The sequence below is a fragment of the Ctenopharyngodon idella genome, chromosome 2 (genome assembly GCF_019924925.1).
Source record: "Ctenopharyngodon idella isolate HZGC_01 chromosome 2, HZGC01, whole genome shotgun sequence".
NCBI classification, from domain to species: Eukaryota; Metazoa; Chordata; class Actinopteri; order Cypriniformes; family Xenocyprididae; genus Ctenopharyngodon; species Ctenopharyngodon idella.
The window spans coordinates 23,638,085-23,657,743 of record NC_067221.1 but is presented as its reverse complement, the minus strand read 5'-3'; the positions used below and the strand labels follow the sequence as shown (position 1 = coordinate 23,657,743).

The following is a 19,659-nucleotide window of genomic DNA, read 5'->3' as shown; positions in this document are numbered from 1 at the left end:
TGTCATTTCATTGACCCTTTTATGAGCTCATTTCATTTGTCACACTCAGAATTTAGGATTTATATAAGAATAAAAGCAAAAAGGTGATTTTTAAAATCCTAAAAGAAATAGTGACCAGTTACATAATAAATTGTAACCTAAAATCTTGGTGTTAAAAGAAAAACTACCTCTGTATATAATGAATATGGATGGAGTTGCAGAGCAGGTTCAGCATGACATGGTGGCAGATCAGCGTAATTATGGGTGAAATTATGATGCAGCGTTGCCATCCATGTGACTGAGGGAAGGATGCTGCTCTGATGCAGAGGAGAGGGGGTTCACATTGCATGCCTGTGCTGCGTCAGTGTGCCAGGGGGCCATAATTGGTGGACTCTCTCTGTGTATGATTTGTGTGTACAACCCCCCACACTTAGAAGCATCTGGCTTTCATCTCCACTCCCTTCTCTGCAGGCAAAGAAGGGTTACCGAGAGACACGCAGGCTACCGTTCCCGCATGTGTCGCAGTGAGCATGTGCTGCAACTGCTCTCCTCCCCTCTCTCTTGACTTTCTTTTGCTCCCCGTTTCAGTAATGTGGATGTCAGTCCTCTGCTTAGCCCAACTTTACACCCCCATTGCGCCACAGTACCTTCTTTTCAGAACTTGTCTTTGCCTGCTTTCTAATGGTGACTGATGCATTTATATTTTAACCCACTCTTTAAAAAGACAAACTTATAAAACCCATGCTTGTAAAATTTTATTTCTTTAAAAAAAAAAAAAATCAGTTTGTAGAAAAGGCAGTCACAATACATTGTATTAACGTTTATTAAAATCAGCTTTGTCACACTGAAATTAATGAAATATATTGTCTCAGTTTCCTGCGGAAGCAAAAAAGGCAAGATAGAAACAATTCATGTTGTCATCAAAGCATAGCTACAGCTGGTTGAAGGGGACCAAATCCATTGAAGAGGTGATTTGGTTCCATTTTACCAGCTTTAGCAAAGCATTGTGGTTTGATATTAATGAGACTGATAAGGATCAGCTTATGTGACTCTGTTTTATGACCTTAAACAGTTAAACTTTGCGAAACGCGACAAGCAATGTCGCATGGACTCATTTCAGACTGTTTCTCTACACCTATCAAATAATACATTTCACTGCACTCCAGAGGTTTTCTTTCTCGTTAAAAAAAAAAAAAAAAGAGAGAAATGTGCTCAGTGAAAAAGATAATAATCTATCATGGTGCACTCAAATCGAGTGTCCGCGAGACTTGTAGCAATAACAGCTGCTGATGGATTAAGCCTGCCGAGGGCAGAGTGTCGCTTGGGCGATCAAGATGTCAGCTTGTGCTGCTTTTTGTAGTTGTCACTTTCTTAAATTTGAAAAGATTCAGTCATACTTGGCTACATTGCAGGGCTAATTTGCCTACTTAATCTAATAAAGGAGTGTGGTGGAAGTGACTAATACAGATATTTGTACTACATGTCAGTCACAATTCAAGGCAGAATGAACTCCAGAAGACAATTCGGTGACACACAGTGAGCTCAAGCCAAAGCGTTGTTTTGTAAGACGCAGTTGACTGTCCATCAGCTTTGAGGCGGCCAAAAAGCCTCTTTAGCTCCTTAGCAGGTGGCCAGCTGAGAGTGTAAGCAAGGGGTCATTGCTGCTCAATATGGCGCTCATTAAACAGGGGTCAGTAAAGTGCTATTTACTCCACAGATCCCCCTCCCTGCGTTACACAGACACTTGCTTGCGGCATTCTGGACAAAGTTCGGCCCCCAAATACACTGGCCATAAGAGGGCAAAAGCCAGGGATAGCAGCTGAACATTTGATAATGTCAGCATCTGCTGTGGGTGTCACTCAGGCTGGGGTTGAGGGCGAGAAAGAGGGAACACAGCCATACGACTGACAGGAGCGAACCATACAGCAAGCGGTGCACAAAAATGGAAAGAGCACAGCCCTACAGAGGACAGACGGGAGTGTCTGACATTCAGAAAAATGGGCCATAAGCTCTCCCAGGCTCCAGTCATGACCAAAAACCCTTACTGTATCTTTTCACACAATGCATCCATTACATTTTTTCTTGGCCTGTAACGTGAATGAGTGAGAGGTTTAAAACAGAAGCTTTTATCGGACATTATGCAAGAAATTGCAGGTGCGCTCTAACTTTAGTCATCACCGCAAATCAAATATTACCTCAACAGATAGATGACCTGGTGCACTGCCAAAGGCTTGGAGTAGGTTTGAAGCATTCAAACCCTTAGGTACAACTGTCCTTGATTACCTTATCCCCTCGCACAACTGTTTTCATCACCTGTTGATCAGCTTAAAAGTTCAGCATTGTGTAATACATTTGTTCTACTAGTACATTCGTTCTACTCTGTTCAGTGATTGTTATTGTAACCTGCTGCACACAAATAGACAAAAAATGAAAGAGAACATGCTTAGATGTTCTCTTCTGAAGGCCTCCGTTTACATTTTGTAAAGGACAAATGGAATCAGCTGACAGGCAGACCCCTCTGATCCTGCATTGTCACTTTTCCATGCTCTAATCTGACTACCCTGTGGTCCAGCAAAGCATTTGGCAAGCATAGCAAACATGAACAATGGGGGCAGGAACGGGTGACAGGGTGAAACAGACCACCGTACTATCCCGCAATGTGAGAGAAGCTTCCTTTTAATAGCCAAGCGCTGCTCACCTTTATGGAACTGTTACCTCAGCAGCTTCCTTGTAGCAAGGTTCAATTTTCAAGATTCAAATGGTCAAAAAAAGTGAAGTTGTCCTAAATTTACCCTTTCTAGACAAGTTTGAAAAGATTAAGGTATTAATGGTTCTGGCGTATGCCGCTCCTGCAGGAACAGGATCTTAGTTGCAGCTGGCCACAATTCGAAGCCTAGAATGCAGCAAACTACAATAATGAAAGGAGCTCCTGTTCCTATGCCGATGTCTCAGGCCGTTATTGCATCTTTTAGGTTGCAGTGACTGAACTTGTTCTGTCACCAAGAAAGTGGGCCCTACAAACTTAAATTTTAATGTTAGTCTACCTGCAACAATGAACTATAGCATGCCAGATTGAACTATCTAGCATGTCAGTTGCTGAATTAGGGAGGGGTGGTGTGGATTGCTGGTGAAGTCACTGAAAGAGCAGCAACTTCTCTCAGAATCCACTGCTGCAGTAAGTTTCTGCACCCCAGTTTCAGAATTCGTCACACTGTCTCCATGTACCAAAATTCAGTGATGCAGAGAATCATGGCAAAGTTTTTAAACTGAGGATCAGTGCCTTACCAAGAATACATACTTCTTTACATTCCATAGCTGTTATATGTTCATATGGGCACATAAAGAAGTATGTACACCAAGTAGGCAGCCCCAGACACAGCTGAGTTTCCTTACCTTCTCTGATTTGATGTTTGGTTAGCGCAGCCCTTATATAAACCAAACGCATGTTTAATCACCGTCGGTAGATCACTGGCCATTTTTTAACCATTCTGCAGAATGCAGTGGATTAACATTATACATAAGGTCACTTTCAGAGTTTCTTTAAGTCATGCTTTCTTTTGCCCCATCCCAACACTGTTACACCAGTATGCATTACACATATTGGGGTTCACACAGTATTGTCTTCTGTTGACCTTGTCTGTCCTCTGAAAGCATGAGGTATCCGTAGGGAAGTTGACAAAGAACAGTGCCATAGGTAAAAAGTTTAGTCTTTTTCTGTAATTGGTAAAAATATGTTGTTGAAAAATAAGGGAAAGTGTCCTCTTCCATCCTTGTAGCCTGGATTTTTTTGTTGTCCATGAAAGTTCAAAGGACACCTTAAAAAAGGCGCATTTCTAATGTAACAGTGTCCTGAACAGAGTATGTATCCCCTTTCTGCCCGTTTTCCATCCGGTTGTCTGTTCTTTAACCACATTCTCAGTTGTATGTCAGACTGGTTGCTGAGGTCCAAAAATGAGGTTGATCCAAGTGGAACAGGAAGCTATTGTGAGCAGGATTTGGGCTTTAGCCACACAGACCAGGCCAGAGGTCACATGCAAGAGCTAATGCCCACTCAGCAATAGTGATTTGGAACTAGTGTGCTGATTCTCCTTTCCTTTTTCATTTTTCTTCTCTTTTTAACCTCTTCTTTTTTTCCTGCAAACCCCCCCCCCCCAATTCCCTTTTTTTCCTGAGTTGACCCGGGTCTGTTTATTCTAGAAGCTTCTCTAGAGCTCTAATGCTACGTGCTAGAGATCAATAACTGTTTGCATGGCAGCATGAAATGTTCAGTAGCTCTCTAATGAATCTTTGCTCCAGCTCCACACATTCCACAAGTCAACACCGCCCTGTCTCATCCCCCTCCTCTCAGGAGCCTATCCAATACCAGGCCAAAAGGAGAGGCGCATGGGTGGAAATATAACAGAACACTTAGACGGGCTATTCTGAGCAGGGGTGGAAATCCTGGGTGAGTTTGTGGTGCTTGATGGGGTTAGATATGATGGAGGGGTATGGCTGGACTCTTGTGGCGCCACAGTGTTAGTAAAGATTTAGGGATGAGTGTGTTGAGAGGGGGAGATGGCACTGCAGCACTACAGCCCTGCCCCTGCCTAATGATTGGTAAGCATGCAGAGAGAAACTGGGTTACTACCCTGGGTGTTGTGGGTTCACTCACTGACACACATATCAGCAGCCCTCCCCGGAGAATTAATATGCCATCACATCTGTTTTTCCATCAGTCCGATTCACCCCCACCTGGCCTGAAACTCGCGTCCTACTGTGACACCAGTGTCCCTTCATGGCTAGCGTACACCTGTCCCCCTGTTGTTACAGAAACAGTCTTGAATCACCAAACATGGTTCCAGTAATTTGAGCTGACCAGTGGAAAAATGAGTGTTGATAAAGTGTGTAACCATCCCGTTAGAGTGGTATTCCATACAAAAGTGCCTCTGAGTAAAAAGATCCAAGATAAAAGCTGCATGTTTCAAGAGCAGTGAGTTTAAGTTACTGAGTCCATCTTTTAGATGTCTTCGGTGCTGCAGCCACGAGGTAATGAACCGGAGAGTGCTGTGCTGCAGCAGCCTGCTGCCCTGACCAGCACTGGAAAAGCAAGAGACACGGAGAGAGTGAGGAAGGGCACGAGAGCGAATGAGTGAGCAAGTGACAGTATTCTAGCGAGCAAGCAAGCAAATCCATGCAGAGGACAGCAACTTTCCCCCGTTCCACCTACACCTGTCTGTCGGGCTGTTTCACACATCCCTGCCGTTTTCCTTGTGAAGGGGGAAGCACTTACATATCCTGCTATAGGTGGTGTTCCCAGAGAAGTAATTTTTCCTCATGCTGCTGCAGAGCTGTAAATTCCACTCCCTCTCACAGACCACGCCACACACCGTGGCTGACCGGCCACGCGCTTAAACCCCAGTGCATCCGAAACGGAGAAGAAAAAACAGAGACGTCAGTGCGGACCAGCCGGCATGGGGGGCGAACTCCTGTCCGGAGGGAGGAAGGCACAGGGAGCATATATTACCTGTCAGCTCAGTTTCCTCTGCTTTCTGCTCCTCCCTCTTTCTTCTCTTCTGTGTGTGAAGAGCCATAATGACCTCCGGAGTTCTCCAGCTGCTGCAGCCATCGCATGCCTGACTCGCTGATTCAGCTTCTCTGACGGGGGGGTGGGGGGGATACTGAACGTGTGTTGTAGAGAAGAAACAAGAGTGGTAAAGCGGGAGGGGTGGAGCCGGGTGAAGAAAGCATACTCACGGCTTACATTTAGGCAGGGATAGACATCATGCTGACACGAGGAGCTGTCGCTGCTGCTCTAAAAACGGGCAGAAAAAAACTGCAGCACTTTCACCCCCTCCTCCCTCCCATCTCTAGCATGTGCATTCTCAGTGAATTCTGTGAAGATGTGCATTACTGCTGGAGCTCTCTCTAGCGCTTTAGTGTTTTGGCTAGTTTATTTCTGCTCTACATTTTGAAACAGCAGTTTTATACTCAAGCCGCTGCCTTCTATAATGCCTTTTTCATTTCATAAGCAAATTTATAAAGTGCAAAAGTAGATGTTCTAATTTGAAGAGAAATGTACATCCACCGAGTATGCAGATTGTTGCTTCTCTAAAGCTTTTACCCTTTTCTTGGTAAGCCTTATCTAAGGTGACTAGAGGTGATTATTTTGCTTTCAGAGACTCTCCATGATGTTCTTGAAGGTGAATGAAGAGCCATTATTCACAAAAGGAGCCAGCTGTTGCGCCTTGAAGATCTAAATCATTAGCACTTTTTACCATGGGAAGCATTTGAAAACCAGATCCTCTTTAGTATCTTGTTCATCTCCCTGTGACCATATTTAGTCAACCAGTGCAAATAAATACCCCCCCCCCCCCCCCCCTCCTCACACCAAGGCAGCTGTCCCCCTACAAGCTCTGGGAAGTATCCCATCCAGCGTTCCACCTATTGATTGTGCATCCAGCAAGGCGAGTAGCTAGCCTGCGTTAGCGCAGCACTGGCTTGCTGGCCTGCTATTCGCTGTGTTATTTTTAGTAGCACCAAATAAAGTGGTCTCTCATGGTTCCACTTCTATTTCCCTCACTCCTTTCCCCTCCCCTGCTTTTCTAACACCCAGCCTCTCCACCCCTTACTCTCTCCATCTAAACACCCCCTTCGTACTCTCGGTTCTCTTTTAAATAGTGCCGGAACATGCTGCATATGGTAGATCTTGCCTCTCCTCGACACTATACTTAGTAACATATGCAGTTAGGCGTGAGAGAAGAAGGTTTATGAAAAGTCTATAGAGAGTTTAATTTGGATCAAACCTGTTACAGCGTTTCAAAGTACACTAGCTTATCTGCAACTGTCGAACTTCTATTGAGCATATTATTTATCTTATTTTTCAAGAGCCACGTTCAGGCTTCCTGAGGCACAGCCAAGGAAATGTTTATTCCCATCATTCAGTGTGGCGAGCTGGTTTTAGCCAACAATGTCCTCTCATCTTACTGCTATGTCCTCCACTGCTGCTCTTCTCTACCTGCAGTAACAATGCTACCTCTGCAGTCTGCCCACCCCCATGCAGAGATAATTAGTGCTTAAGGTACTATCTGATCTCTCAAAATAATGTTTTCACACCATTTAGTGTAATGTCTCTGTTAAATAATGTAAATCTTTAGTTGGAAATTGTCCTGAGGCTTCTCCTCTCACACCTTCCATAGCTTGCAGCAGTGTTGGGCAAGTCTTTGAGGAACAGTTTCTAAAATTCATTAAATCACTAAAAACGTATCTTTGGATAAAAAGTAAAAAAAATCATCAATCCTCAAGATTGTATAATGCTTGCAGAACCTTTTTTTTAATCAAGTCTTTTTTATTTTATTTTTTTTAATTGTGAAGTACTATTCAATTAATGCATTCACAGTCCAATGTATTGGCATTAAAATGCTGTCTGTATTTATGGGCATTACGGAAATTGACTATTTGCCGGGTGTAATGCACTCTGAGTAATGCATCAGCTTGAGGCCCAACCCTCAGCCCCATTGAAACAACACCATTGAAATAGACCAAATTTATAGTTCATGGGACTGTTAGCAGTTAGGGAACCATTAATTCAAGAAAATTTAAAAACATCACCCAAAATCTGGGACTTCAGAAAATGAATCTTCAGAGAAAGCCACCCCTCATTGAAATGTCAACAGAAAACATGGGTGTTTTAGCTTAAGTTTCAATAGTAAAAGGTTGACAAGCTTTGCAGTGACTGACATAAGGATGAATACCTAGGCCTAATGCCTCCATCAGTGAGGTGATCTATTGGTCTAGTCAGCCCTTTTTCAAGTCAATAGTCTTTTGAGTTAAATTCCACTCACTCTAGGATAAAGGAAGCATAGTATGCATATACTGTACAAATGTGCCATCTAATTTCCTTCTTTCGCTCATAAATTGTGAAAATTAAGTTGAGCAGGTTATCGATCAGAGAAAGCAGGGCCACTAATTGATGATGACTTGTATTCTATTTCTCTTCTGTAGTTTAAGACAAATTGTTCTACATTGAACAGTGCCAGAAAAAACTACTGTGTTTGTGTCCATTGTAGAGATCCTGGTTCAGTCTTCTGGATTAAGTTGTGGTGGTTGTGAAAATGTAGATTGATTGATTGATTAAAATGTTCTAGCTCATATTCTCACCCAGTTAAGCCTATTTATTTAGGAAAGGTGGTCTAAATAAGTTGCTGAACTAAAATCAGCTAGAGGTGACTAGAATTTAGACTTCAAAACATTATATTGTACATTAAAAAAGTGTGTTAATTTTGAGATTTCCTAAAAAATATATTAGTAATTGAGAACCTTGAGAAATGAGAACCTTTTATTGTTAAACCAATTAAAATCGAATCTATAAAGTCATACTGGAATGTTTGATGTGTGTTTACATTTGCTGCAGTTCACTGCAAATGGTGCACAGCTAAGATTTCCATCCACGATTTGAGAACTTTGACTCAGCTTCAGTCTGACAATCAGTGCTTTGACTAGGTGCACCACCCATTGGTAATTTTCTGTAGTTTTGAAAACTGTCCCGGAAGTGCTGAGTTCAGGAACCTCTGTAACAAGAGATCTCATCAATCACACTAGTACCTGACAGACTGAATGGTGATAAGTATTGAGTTAAGCAGGGGTTTTAATTACTATGGGCCTTGGGGTCTGCGCAAAAAGACAAATGACTTTTTTAATGTTATGTGTCGGATTAATTTTGGCATAGCTCTTTAAGTCTAGATGCGAATGATTACAAACAACAGACCTGTCTGGGGAGCAAGATTTGATTTCTTATTTGGCATTGTACAGCAACTAAAAAGTAGGTGGATGAGTCAAGACAATTGGTTTTTTTCTTTCACGATCAAAGACACCTTCACCTCGCTGTACAATCTTGTGCTTCTGCCTAAACACGCCTTACATATTCAGTGTACTTATAACACTATTCTCCACCCTGTCTTTTTTTTTTTTTTTCTCTCCCCCCCCACCCCCCCTCGTTCCTCAGTCCTTTATGCATTCCATCATGGAGCGGGTAAAGCTGCTGAGCGGCAGACGGCATAAAAGTGATTTATGGAGGGCCGACCTGAGTGCTGTCGGGGGAAGCCTGTGGCAGCCGGTCTCTCAGCTCCTCACCATTGGTTCCACTCAGCCCCACTGCGGCTGTACCACTGCTCCACTCTGATCTCTCACCTCAGACCCCCCCCTACACATTTACTGTAAGACCCAACAGTAGAAACGCCACACAATATGGGCAGCATTGGGCCCAGTTCACTTCACCCATGTTGTTGGTTTATCACGTAATTCTGTTTTGAACAACATTTTTATTTAAAATTCAGACTATGTAGGGGTGCAACGGTTCAAATTACTCACGGTTCGGTTTGTATCACAGTTTTAGGCTCACGGTTTCGGTACGGTTCGGTATGTGCTATGTTCAGGGGAAAAAAAGGACTACTGTAAAATTAAAATAAAGAAAAAAAGAACAAATAATCAAACTACAAGCAACAGCACAAATCAATACAATACAGCAAAGATTCAAATAAAATAAACAGTGCTTTTCAGGTATCTAACAGTAGTTTTCAGGTACAGAAAATGAATAAAATCAAATATAAAATAACACTGCATGTTATCTTCACTGTATAAATTAAATAAAGATTAATCATTATTTAGTTACAAAAGCTATTCAGTCAAGAGCAGTGAGTGATTTCTTTGTCATTTGTTGTTTAATTAACATTAAAAACACAGGCAGCAGGAATAGCCTTCTTTCCCTTTAAGACATAATGCACGACTGTTATACGTTCACTCAAGACATAACCGACTATGTTTGTTAGGATATATGCCAAGACAGGCACGTTGACATTTTTTGTGTGAATTTGTCCGTTCAAACGCATGACTTGAAAGAGAACTCCATATTTGCGCGCTGTCTGATAAAGGGCGTGCGTGCTTCGGATGAGCGCACACACACAAATCTTCTCACAGCGCGCGCGAGTTCTCTTTCGCGTCTTGCTCTTGAATGTTTAAATTAGCAAGGCTTAAATGAGTTTAGTTTAAACACAGATAGCAACGTGCGCTGTTCAGGTCAACACCCGTGTGATGACGCCGTAAATGACTGCTCATATTCGAGAATACGGCACTCGCAGTGAACCAAGTTTACAGAGAGTGACAGTTTTGTCCACGCTTTTTCATCATCGCTGTTGTAACGTTTTGGGAAGCCAGAATACGTATTCACTGACTGAAACATACATTATCCAAACTCTGTCTGTTTTACATGTTGCTATTGTCAACAAACTTTATAGATGTGTCGTCATTAAAAATGAACCGCGGTGCAAGTGCGTGCCGAACCGTAAGTGGAGAACGGTACGGTTCGATCTTTTTACCGAGAACCGTTGCACCCCTAGTGACCGAGTGCATTTTAACTGGTAATTCATACTAGAGATACCTGAGAATCTTGCAAATTGAATTACCAGTCCTTGTTTTTTCCCTTTAAAGGTCTTTTTTTTTTTTTAGATGAATCGATTGATCAAGTACAAAAGAAAATCTGTTTGTCGGAGCTGATAGCCTCATTAGCACCACTTCTGCACATAGTGGTTCGAATCCTGGTTTGTGCTCCTTTCCCCCTCTCTCCCACTTTGCTTCCTCTCCACTCTCTTGACTGTCCTATCCAATAAAGGCAAAAAAGGCAGACAGCAGTAAGCTTATAATAAAGATTCATAATTTAAACTGTTGGGTCAGATTTTGCAGGAAATGTCAGTTTTACATCATTCGATTTTGCGTGGTTACGCCACGTCCGTAAACAAAGAGAAGGTCCAGCTATTACGGCGAATGGAGAGATGTGCGAATCAGAAAGTTCAGCAACTACTTACATGTCTGTTTCTCACTCAAATCTGTTCAATGACCTTAGAAGACGGAATGTAGAGTAGTCAATTTGATTTGATTTTTAGTTGTACACCAGAACAATCATAAACTTGGAGTGGTATATAGACAAGGAGCAATGACTGCATCATTTCTAGTCTTTCATGTTAATAAAACAAGAGTGGTGGCTAGCTTTGCCATATAATAGCTTAAAATGTATGAGTGGATTTCAAAATGTCTAAATCTTGCATTTTCACATTTCCATAAATAACCAACTAGATGTACTGCTGGTGTCATTGCAACCAAAAACGGAAAACTATTTGGACAATGCACATTTCAACCTTTCCCCCACATGCATATGTCCACCTCCACTGGGGTAAAGGACTGTAATCAATCAAACCAGACTATCCAAGGACAAACTGACACAAGCCAAACTGCCTTTTGCCCAATCAAAGTGCTTGTTCTTGTATTGGGGGTTGGCCAAGTCATGATTCTGAGCCAATCGTTGTCGTAGTAAGTGTCGTGATGGTAAGAGACATGACTGTGAATGATATCATGCGTTGCAGTGAGGGAGGTGGGTACAGAAAGTTAGTGAAGCACTGGAATAGTTAGTAATACTTAAATTAATTTGACTTTGTTGTGCTTATCAAACAAAAGTTAAATTGTATAGCATTTAAACATGAATGTAGTTTTATGGTTGCTTTGTACATTCCATTGCAATAAGAACAATTTTATTTCTAATAGTAGCTTATAGCCCTGTTCAACAAGGATTTATCTTTTTACGATGCTCCTTTTTCCCAATGACTAAAGAATCATTGCATCAATAGATATTCAGAGCTCACTTTCAATAGCTTCAAATTCCTTTTAATGATTCATTATTTATTTGAGCACATTGAGAAGACTTCACCTAAACTGTGATCCAATATGAACTGCATCAGTAATATTTACAGTTTGCATACTCACCCATGTTAATAACTGACCCATGTTAAAGTGTTGAATAATTCATACATGGTTGCCATAGAAACCCATATGGTCACTTGGAGGTCACTGTATCTGCTTAACTTAAACTGACAGGTAAGAGAATGATGGAGAAGTTGAGCATTGATGGCCTCATGATTCAGCTGTCATCTGCACTTTGTGTTAAAAAAGAAATGGTTTCTGTTCATGGTATTTTCCAACTTCCACTAAGTTTAAAGGGTTAGCTCACCCAAAAATGACAATTCTGTCATTAATTACTCACCCTCATGTCGTTCCAGACCTTCGTTCATCTTCGGAACACAAATTAAGATTTTTTTTTGATGAAATCCGTGAGCTTTCTGTCCCTCCATAGACAGCAATGCAACTACCGCTTTCAAGGCCCAGAAAGGTAGTAAAGACATTGTTAAAATAGTCCATGTGACTAAAGTGGTTCAACCTTAATTTTATGAAGTGACGAGAATACTTTTTGTGTGCCAAAAAAAAAAAAAAAACTTTATTCAATTTATTCTCTTCCATGTCAATCTTCGATGTTCACGTTGTAAACACAGTGCAGCGCTTCCGGGTGCTATGACAGAACGTCGGCTCAGTATTGGCCGGCTCCTGCGTGTCGTGGTGCTCACATGAACAGCATCAGAGACTGACACGGAAGAGAAGAAATTGTTGAAAAGTGTTTTTTTTTTTTTTTTTTTTTTTTTTTTTGTTGTTTTTGCACACACAAAGTATTCTCGTCACTTCATGAAATTAAGGTTGAACTACTGTAGTAACATTAACTATTTTAATTATGTCTTTACTACCTTTCTGGGCCTTGAAAGTGGTAGTTGCGTTGGGAACAGAAAGCTCTCGGATTTCACAAACAATATCTTAATTTGTGTTCCGAAGATAAACGAAGGTCTTCCGGGTTTGGAATGACATGAGGGTAAGTAATTAATGACAGATATTTCATTTTTGGGTGAACTAACCCTTTATAGATTACTTACTTATACATAACACTTTTTTGCATTGATCTACAAAAATAATTTGAACTTTATTTTATTTTTTTTATTCTTTTGAGGCTGCATTTCCATTAAAAAGTAACAGTTTTTCCTAAATACAGTTCCAGTAATATAAAATCATCCATAGAGTGATAAAAGATTTTGGTCATACTGCCGACTCCTTGCTTAGACTATTAAACTCTTTCCTTGGCAAGACCCAAACATGTATTATAAATGCATTTTGTGACCGTAATGCATGAGTAAGCTGTAAATAGAACCCCAATGCGGATCATTAAATCAACCTGTCAGCAATGCATCATACTGCTGTTAATGGGCATCTAACTTCAAGTACACCCAACTGTATCTTTAATACAAGCTTATTAGACATCTGTCTGCTGGCTTGTTAGTCTAGTGTTTCTTTGCTGCTTGAATCTGAAGAGCTTGAACACCAGCTGAGCTACTTTAGTGGATTGAATTTTCCTACCTCTAGTAAACAGTTTGGGGTTGGAGTGATTTAAAGCCTAAGATTTATAGCACTGATGTCTACCACTCACCCAAGTGAGTCAGCCACCAATCGAAGAATTTTCCATCACTTCACAAAGAAAATAATTCTCAGTGTTAACTTATTGTCAAATGTCATCTTCCCTCCTATCTAGAAAAAGTCTAGAAAATTTTAAATCAGTCATGCATCCATGGGTTTTCTTATTTATTATGATTTTAAGATCACTGGAGGATTTATTTAAAGTATTTTCAGTTTAATGTTTCTTTATACATAACACTTGTATAGCATAGCATATACTGTATGTTCAGTGTAAGTGAAGTAAAGATTTACATTTCATGTTCGAGGTACCATATTTCTTTTTCCTTATTGTGGCATGCAGATCATGTTATTTATTGCCATGTGAGCGCAGCAATATTTCGGATTTGAACATTTTTTTTTTTTAATCAGTATGCCTCAAGAAACAGTATAATTAGGTCATGGATATTACTGTGCCGTTGGGTCCCTCGTTGACTCAGATAATTTGTGTGAGACAGACATATCTGTAAAGTAAGCGAATGAAGGTTTGTAATGCTGTGCAATACCTTCTTCAACATCTTGCATTTTCACAAGATGTTTTACTGTATCAGTCTTCAGTAACAACCAGTGTAGAAATTCAGTTTACCAAACTTTTTATGCAAATAGATTTTATTACATGTGCACAGCCATATGTCCAATAAAGACAAAGTTGGTTGGAAGTCACTTTAAAAGAAGGCATTATGCAAGCTGTACTTAATAACAAACTCCTCTTCACTCAGCAGACATTCTGAGATGCAGATCCACGTTCCCTCTTGATTATTCTTAATTGTTTCAAATACTGTCATTACAGCCATTGTTCTTTCTCTTTATTCTTGTTGGCATTAGTATAGGTATTGGGCTGTTATTTATGATCTGGTGCTTGACATGGCTTACAAAAACATGAAGAAAAAAGGCGGAGGATGGGGAACCAGGACCAGGGTTGAGAACCACTGTACTTACAGTACGGTAGAGTTAGCCATTTCTCTTCCTAGTAACAGTGAGCTCCAGACCTATGACAAATTACCATGTGGCTACCGGAGACAACAGGCCTCGTTGGCGTACTCCTGTGGGACTTTCGTATCTCACAGTATGACCCAGTTCCATCGTGCTTTTCCTTCACCTTACTTCTCCTCCTGCCTTTTCCACTTTCTTTCAGTTCTACATTTGCCCCCATGTTCATTTTGGTGTTCAGACTGCTACTTCAGCCTCATTGTGTCCTCTGAGCCTTGTTCTTTACCTCTTAAATGGCAGCTGTTTACCTACCTCAGGTCGATATCAAAACCATATAAAGGTTGGCCACCAATAACAAGCCATTCATCATCTGCATTTTCCTTTGCTCACACTAAAGCAAATCATTTCCAGGAAGGAATTGCAAGGGGTTTGTGCCATAGACTGCATATTTTTAGTGTTCTTTGAACTCCTCAACAAAAAAAAGTTGACTGCAATGCAGTAGTGCCAGCAAGCTGCATTAATATTAATGCCTGCCCATTTCCACCAACGTGGCAGGCAGCCTGTCAATCTATGCCGCATCTGCTCACCACTCACAATGCCAGCACCTTACTGACACCGATCCATCTTATTGTTGCCAACACAAGAGTGCACCAGTGCAAGCCATTTTCTGTACTTGCTACTACCTTTCTGTAAGGGACGTCTCTACCTGTGCAGTCCGTCACCAATTCTTGTCCTGCCCAAGGGTGCATCTATTGTTGTACGACTTTACTTGATACACTCAAAAGAGGTTCATGGCTGTTGGTGGATGTACAGAAACCTTGGTTTTCTTCTGTGTGAACATTTTCCTTACATTCCTCACTGTGTTGACAATCAAATTTACTTGAACTTAGATGGTCAGCAGTCAGTAACTTAAGGAGCATGTCCACAAACTCCAAGCCTCCATGAGCATTGCAGGTGTAAAGATGTTACTGGACTGTGCGTATGTGCATGCTGTGTACACTGCAGAACAGCTGCTTTGCTGCACAGCTCTCCAAATGTGTACTGAGCTGATGCTCTCTCTCCGCACTACCTAAGAAACTAGATACTGGATTTGGGTTTACCAGAATCCACCCTGCAGCAAAAAGCAGCACTCCAGAGGCTTCCACAAATCCACCTCATCTCTGAAATTACATTCATCAATTTTTTATTTTTTTTCTTCTCTCCTCTTTAGAAGCCTCTTCATTTATTTCTGCTCATCCCACCAATGATACCTTAAAGGGTTAGTTCACCCAAAAATAAACATTGTCATTAATTACTCACCCTCATGTCTTCATCTTCAGAACACATAATTAAGATATTTTTGATAAAATCCGATGGCTCAGTGAGGCCTCCATTGACAGCAAGATAATTAACACTTTTAGATTGCCCAGAAAGGTACTAATATTTAAAACAGTTCATGTGACTACAGTGGTTCAACCTTATTGTTATGAAGCAACGAGAAAACGCCAAAAAACAAAATAACGACTTTATTCAACAATATCTTGTGATGGGCGATTTCAAAACACTACTTTATGAAGCTTTGAAGCTTTACGAATCTTTAGTTTCGAATCGGTGATTCAGAGCATGTATCAAACTGCCAAAGTCACGCCCCCCCCAGTGGTGAACCATTGAAATTTCGACACACTTATGACATAACGAAGCCTCGTTTACTGAAATCACGTGACTTTCATGCTCCAAATCACATTCGTTATTTTGTTTTTTGTTTTTAGTATTCTCGTCGCTTCATAACATTAAGGTTGAACCACTGTAGTCACATGAACTGTTTTAAATGTGTTTAGTAGCTTTCTGGGCATCTGAAAGTGTTAACTGGCAATGGAGGCCTCACTGAGCCATCAGATTTTATCAAAAATATTTTAATTTGTGTTCCGAAGATGAACGAAGCTCTTACGGGTGTGGAACGACATGAGGGTGAGTAATTAATGACAGAATTTAAATTTTTGGGTGAACTAACCATTTAAGAACACCCTTAACATTCAAAGACATTTGAGAATACTAACCCTGCATTTCTTCTAGAGTACAGTTAATAACCAGATGAGCAATGCATAAAGTGATTTCTAATTTCCTTGACTGCAACCAGTTACTGTCCCTTCCTTTTTTCTCGCACACTGTCATCATTCTGCCTGTATTTCAGCTAGTCTGTAGTGGTCACAGGTTCTCTACACTAATTCTCTATTTTCTAGTTTACTTGTTTTCTGACGTTGAGCACTAGTTTCTCCAGGATGGAAACTATCGTGTTGGTACTGCATCAATTCTTGATCAGTTTCCTGTTTTTACCTCTGTGTTATGGACATATGCTGTGCTCTTACCTGCTGATCTGAAGTCACGCTACTTGTTTTGCTCTGTGGATCTGAGCAGCTGGTAGAAAACCATTTGTCATTCCCTGTTGATTTGTGGTTTGCTTTCAGTTTTTATTGTTATGGCCCTGATTGGATTATGTTCCTGAGTTCAGTGCCCTTTATGTGACCTTCAGTCTCACCACATCTACAGAAGCCTGTGCACTAATTACATGTTTATTAGTTCTTTTTAAATGCTAAAATGCTAAAATTTGTATTCTCATCTTTGTTTTGCAGTGCTATGCGTGTGCTGCTGTCCAAACTGCCACGGCCATGGATAGTGGATGAGAAAAAGGATGATGGTTACACTGCGCTTCATCTGGCTGCCCTCAACAACCACGTGGAGGTGGCAGAGCTTCTAGTCCACCAGGTCAGCAGTTCTAACACACACACTCACACATTGCACTTTACGAAAAGGACCTATCCTGGAGACCCTGTACTCCAGCAGGTTAAGTGTGAAAGCATCAAGTACTTGTGCAGATAAGGATTAAGGTGGATAATTGATGCAGTTAATGTCATTAGAGGTGCAGAAGAGCTGAGAAAGTTCGCTTGTAACCCAGCTTTCATTGTACTAGGTCAGTCATAATTAGGGATGCACTGATTGCAAAAAAAAAAAAAAAATATCTGCAGCCATTTGAAATTAGGGGCAACCACTGCATTTTAATAATGATCCAAACACATGAGCAGTTGTTTTTGATTTGAATTAGATTGTAGATTTGTAGAAAAGATTAGATGTCAAGATTTAAAGCAAAAACAGTATGGTCTGACTTTAGCTTTGTGAAATTATGCTACATAAAACATACCTGCACAATGAAAATGTAAATTCACTCTCTGACAGAAGGTGGCGCTTATGGAACTCCAGCGCTTACAGTTACCGCTGTAAAAAAAAAGCAACTCTTATAAACAGTACTTTAATAGGCATTAAACAGAGGTAAAAGGAAAAGAACACCCCCAATTCAATATTTATATTTTTCTTCAATATTTCCACACAAATGACAATTTTGGTATTATTGCAATACAGTTTGTGTGTAAGTCTAAAATGGAGATTGGCCAAAATGTAAAAAAAATTGCCGATCATGTGTTTGTAGCAAAAACCTTACGGGTCCGATTTATGGCGGTCGACCAGTGCATCATAATGACTCTTTAAAACTGAAGTTTTGATAGTCTTTTTGTTTCTATTGTGACTTGATTTTGTCCATCGTGAAATGATTGGGTTGTTGGATCATTGTCGTTTGCTGCTGCTGTAATCTCGTGTGTGACAGGTTGCCCTTTAAACCCTTTAAAATCTGTGTAAGCTCGAAATCATCAGATGTAGATTATTAAAAATTGATTTTGAATTCTGTTTGAATTCTTGAATTGAAGAACACATTGGTCTTGAGTTGAACTGTCCCTAAACTTGCATCATCGTCTTAAAAAAAAAATGCAGGATTCTCTTGTTCTGCATGTGTGAATTTGGCAAAATGTGCAAATCTCCTTACCTCCTACGCCACAGTACAGCATGACACTGTGGCTCAGTGTTATGCCGCGGCACAGTAACAACATTATTGCAACATTCCAGCAGTGTTATGAGAATGCTGTGCTGGCTCAGTGCAGCCCTTTGTCAAATACCTGCCATGACGGAAGAGAGGGAGAGACAAAGAAAAGGTTCACACCAGTGACTTAAGCCTCAGCCTACGAACCACAGTAGGGCTGCACTGCAGTAATGCAGAGAGATGTTGCTATGGGGGTTCAGTCAGGGAATATCTGAATACAAATCACCATTAGCTCACATTTCCTAACACAACCTATGGGACTCGAAGGCATGCTCATGAGCAGTGATTTATCTTCAGTAGTTGAGAAGTTATATGGACACTGACTGTTACTGAACATCAGTGGGAAATAAAATTGTGGAATCTAAATCTAACAAATATTGTTTTCCTTTGTAAGGCATCTTATGTAATTGTATCTGTATAATTGCATATATAACAATGGTTAAAGTTTAAAGCATTTATGTTTCTCAGAGGTCAACAGATTGATTTGTTTGTTCTTTCTCTGTGTTGCTCTCTCCATAGGGAAATGCTAATTTGGACATACAGAACGTTAACCAGCAGACGGCATTGCACCTTGCTGTCGAGCGTCAGCACACCCAGATAGTGCGAGTAAGTGGCTCTGTCTTCCTCTGTTCTGTTCCCTTCATTTCCCTTCGATGTTTGACATCTGCACCCTTCACTCAGCGATCTGGCTTCCTACTCAACACAAACACATTGATGAAGCAATGTAGCTAAGTGCCCTGGGTTAAGATTTAAATGCAGGGAGTTCTGCTGCAGATTTATCCCCTTCAATTGAATTCATTTAGTCCTGAGCAATCTGGACTATGCCAGGAGAGGTACGGGGAGCGGGGGTGGAAAATGGGAATCAATGGAATCTAAAGCGCCATCATGTGGTCATATAAGAGCAGTGCCACTCTCTGTTGAGAAATATCCTCAATTAATAACCAAACAAAAACATGCTTTTTGCCTCAAATATGACACTTTTTCTATTTGATGCCTTATTTTTGTTATATACATACATGATGAAATTTGACACCTGTGTTTCAGATGTCATTTGTTATCTTGTTCGTCTGCATCAATAAACATAAGCATAATTAAATCTGCTACCACTACTGAGAACACACTGGTTAAATTCAAATTGTGTTTGTGTCCAGCTCTTGGTGCGAGCTGAGGCAAAATTAGATGTGCAAGACAAGGACGGGGACACGCCACTGCACGAGGCCCTGCGTCACCACACTCTGTCCCAGCTGCGCCAACTTCAGGACATGCAGGACGTCAGCAAAGTGGAACCCTGGGAGCCCTCCAAAAACACAGTATGTATAGAGAAGTATATATGTTCTCAATAAAAGCTTTCGATTAACAATTTTTCTTTATTCTGAATTGATCCACAAGAAATAATTGGAATTTTAAATGCATTAAAAAAGCAAACACAGATTAAAGATTACAGGGTTCCTATGAAATCTGTTTTAAATGAATTTTGGAAAATATGTTCCATTTAA

General features: G+C 40.7%; 1 protein-coding gene and 1 long non-coding RNA gene across 7 annotated transcripts in view; one reads left to right on the top strand and one right to left on the bottom strand.

Annotated features, from left to right (window-relative positions):
- mib1 (MIB E3 ubiquitin protein ligase 1) overlaps positions 1 to 19,659 on the top strand; it is a 71,658-nt gene that overhangs the window by 34,987 nt on the left and 17,012 nt on the right. For all 6 annotated transcript variants that reach the window (XM_051918131.1, XM_051918111.1, XM_051918103.1 and 3 more), the window contains exons 13-15: positions 16,869 to 17,001; positions 18,683 to 18,769; positions 19,315 to 19,473. In XM_051918131.1, the coding sequence (XP_051774091.1) occupies positions 16,869 to 17,001; positions 18,683 to 18,769; positions 19,315 to 19,473 (379 nt within the window). The remainder of the gene's footprint in view (positions 1 to 16,868; positions 17,002 to 18,682; positions 18,770 to 19,314; positions 19,474 to 19,659) is intronic.
- On the bottom strand, positions 719 to 5,927 carry LOC127525528 (uncharacterized). Its single transcript, XR_007933362.1, has 2 exons — positions 5,249 to 5,927; positions 719 to 5,055 (listed from the first exon to the last, which is right to left on the bottom strand). It is a non-coding gene; the product is annotated as an uncharacterized LOC127525528 (long non-coding RNA).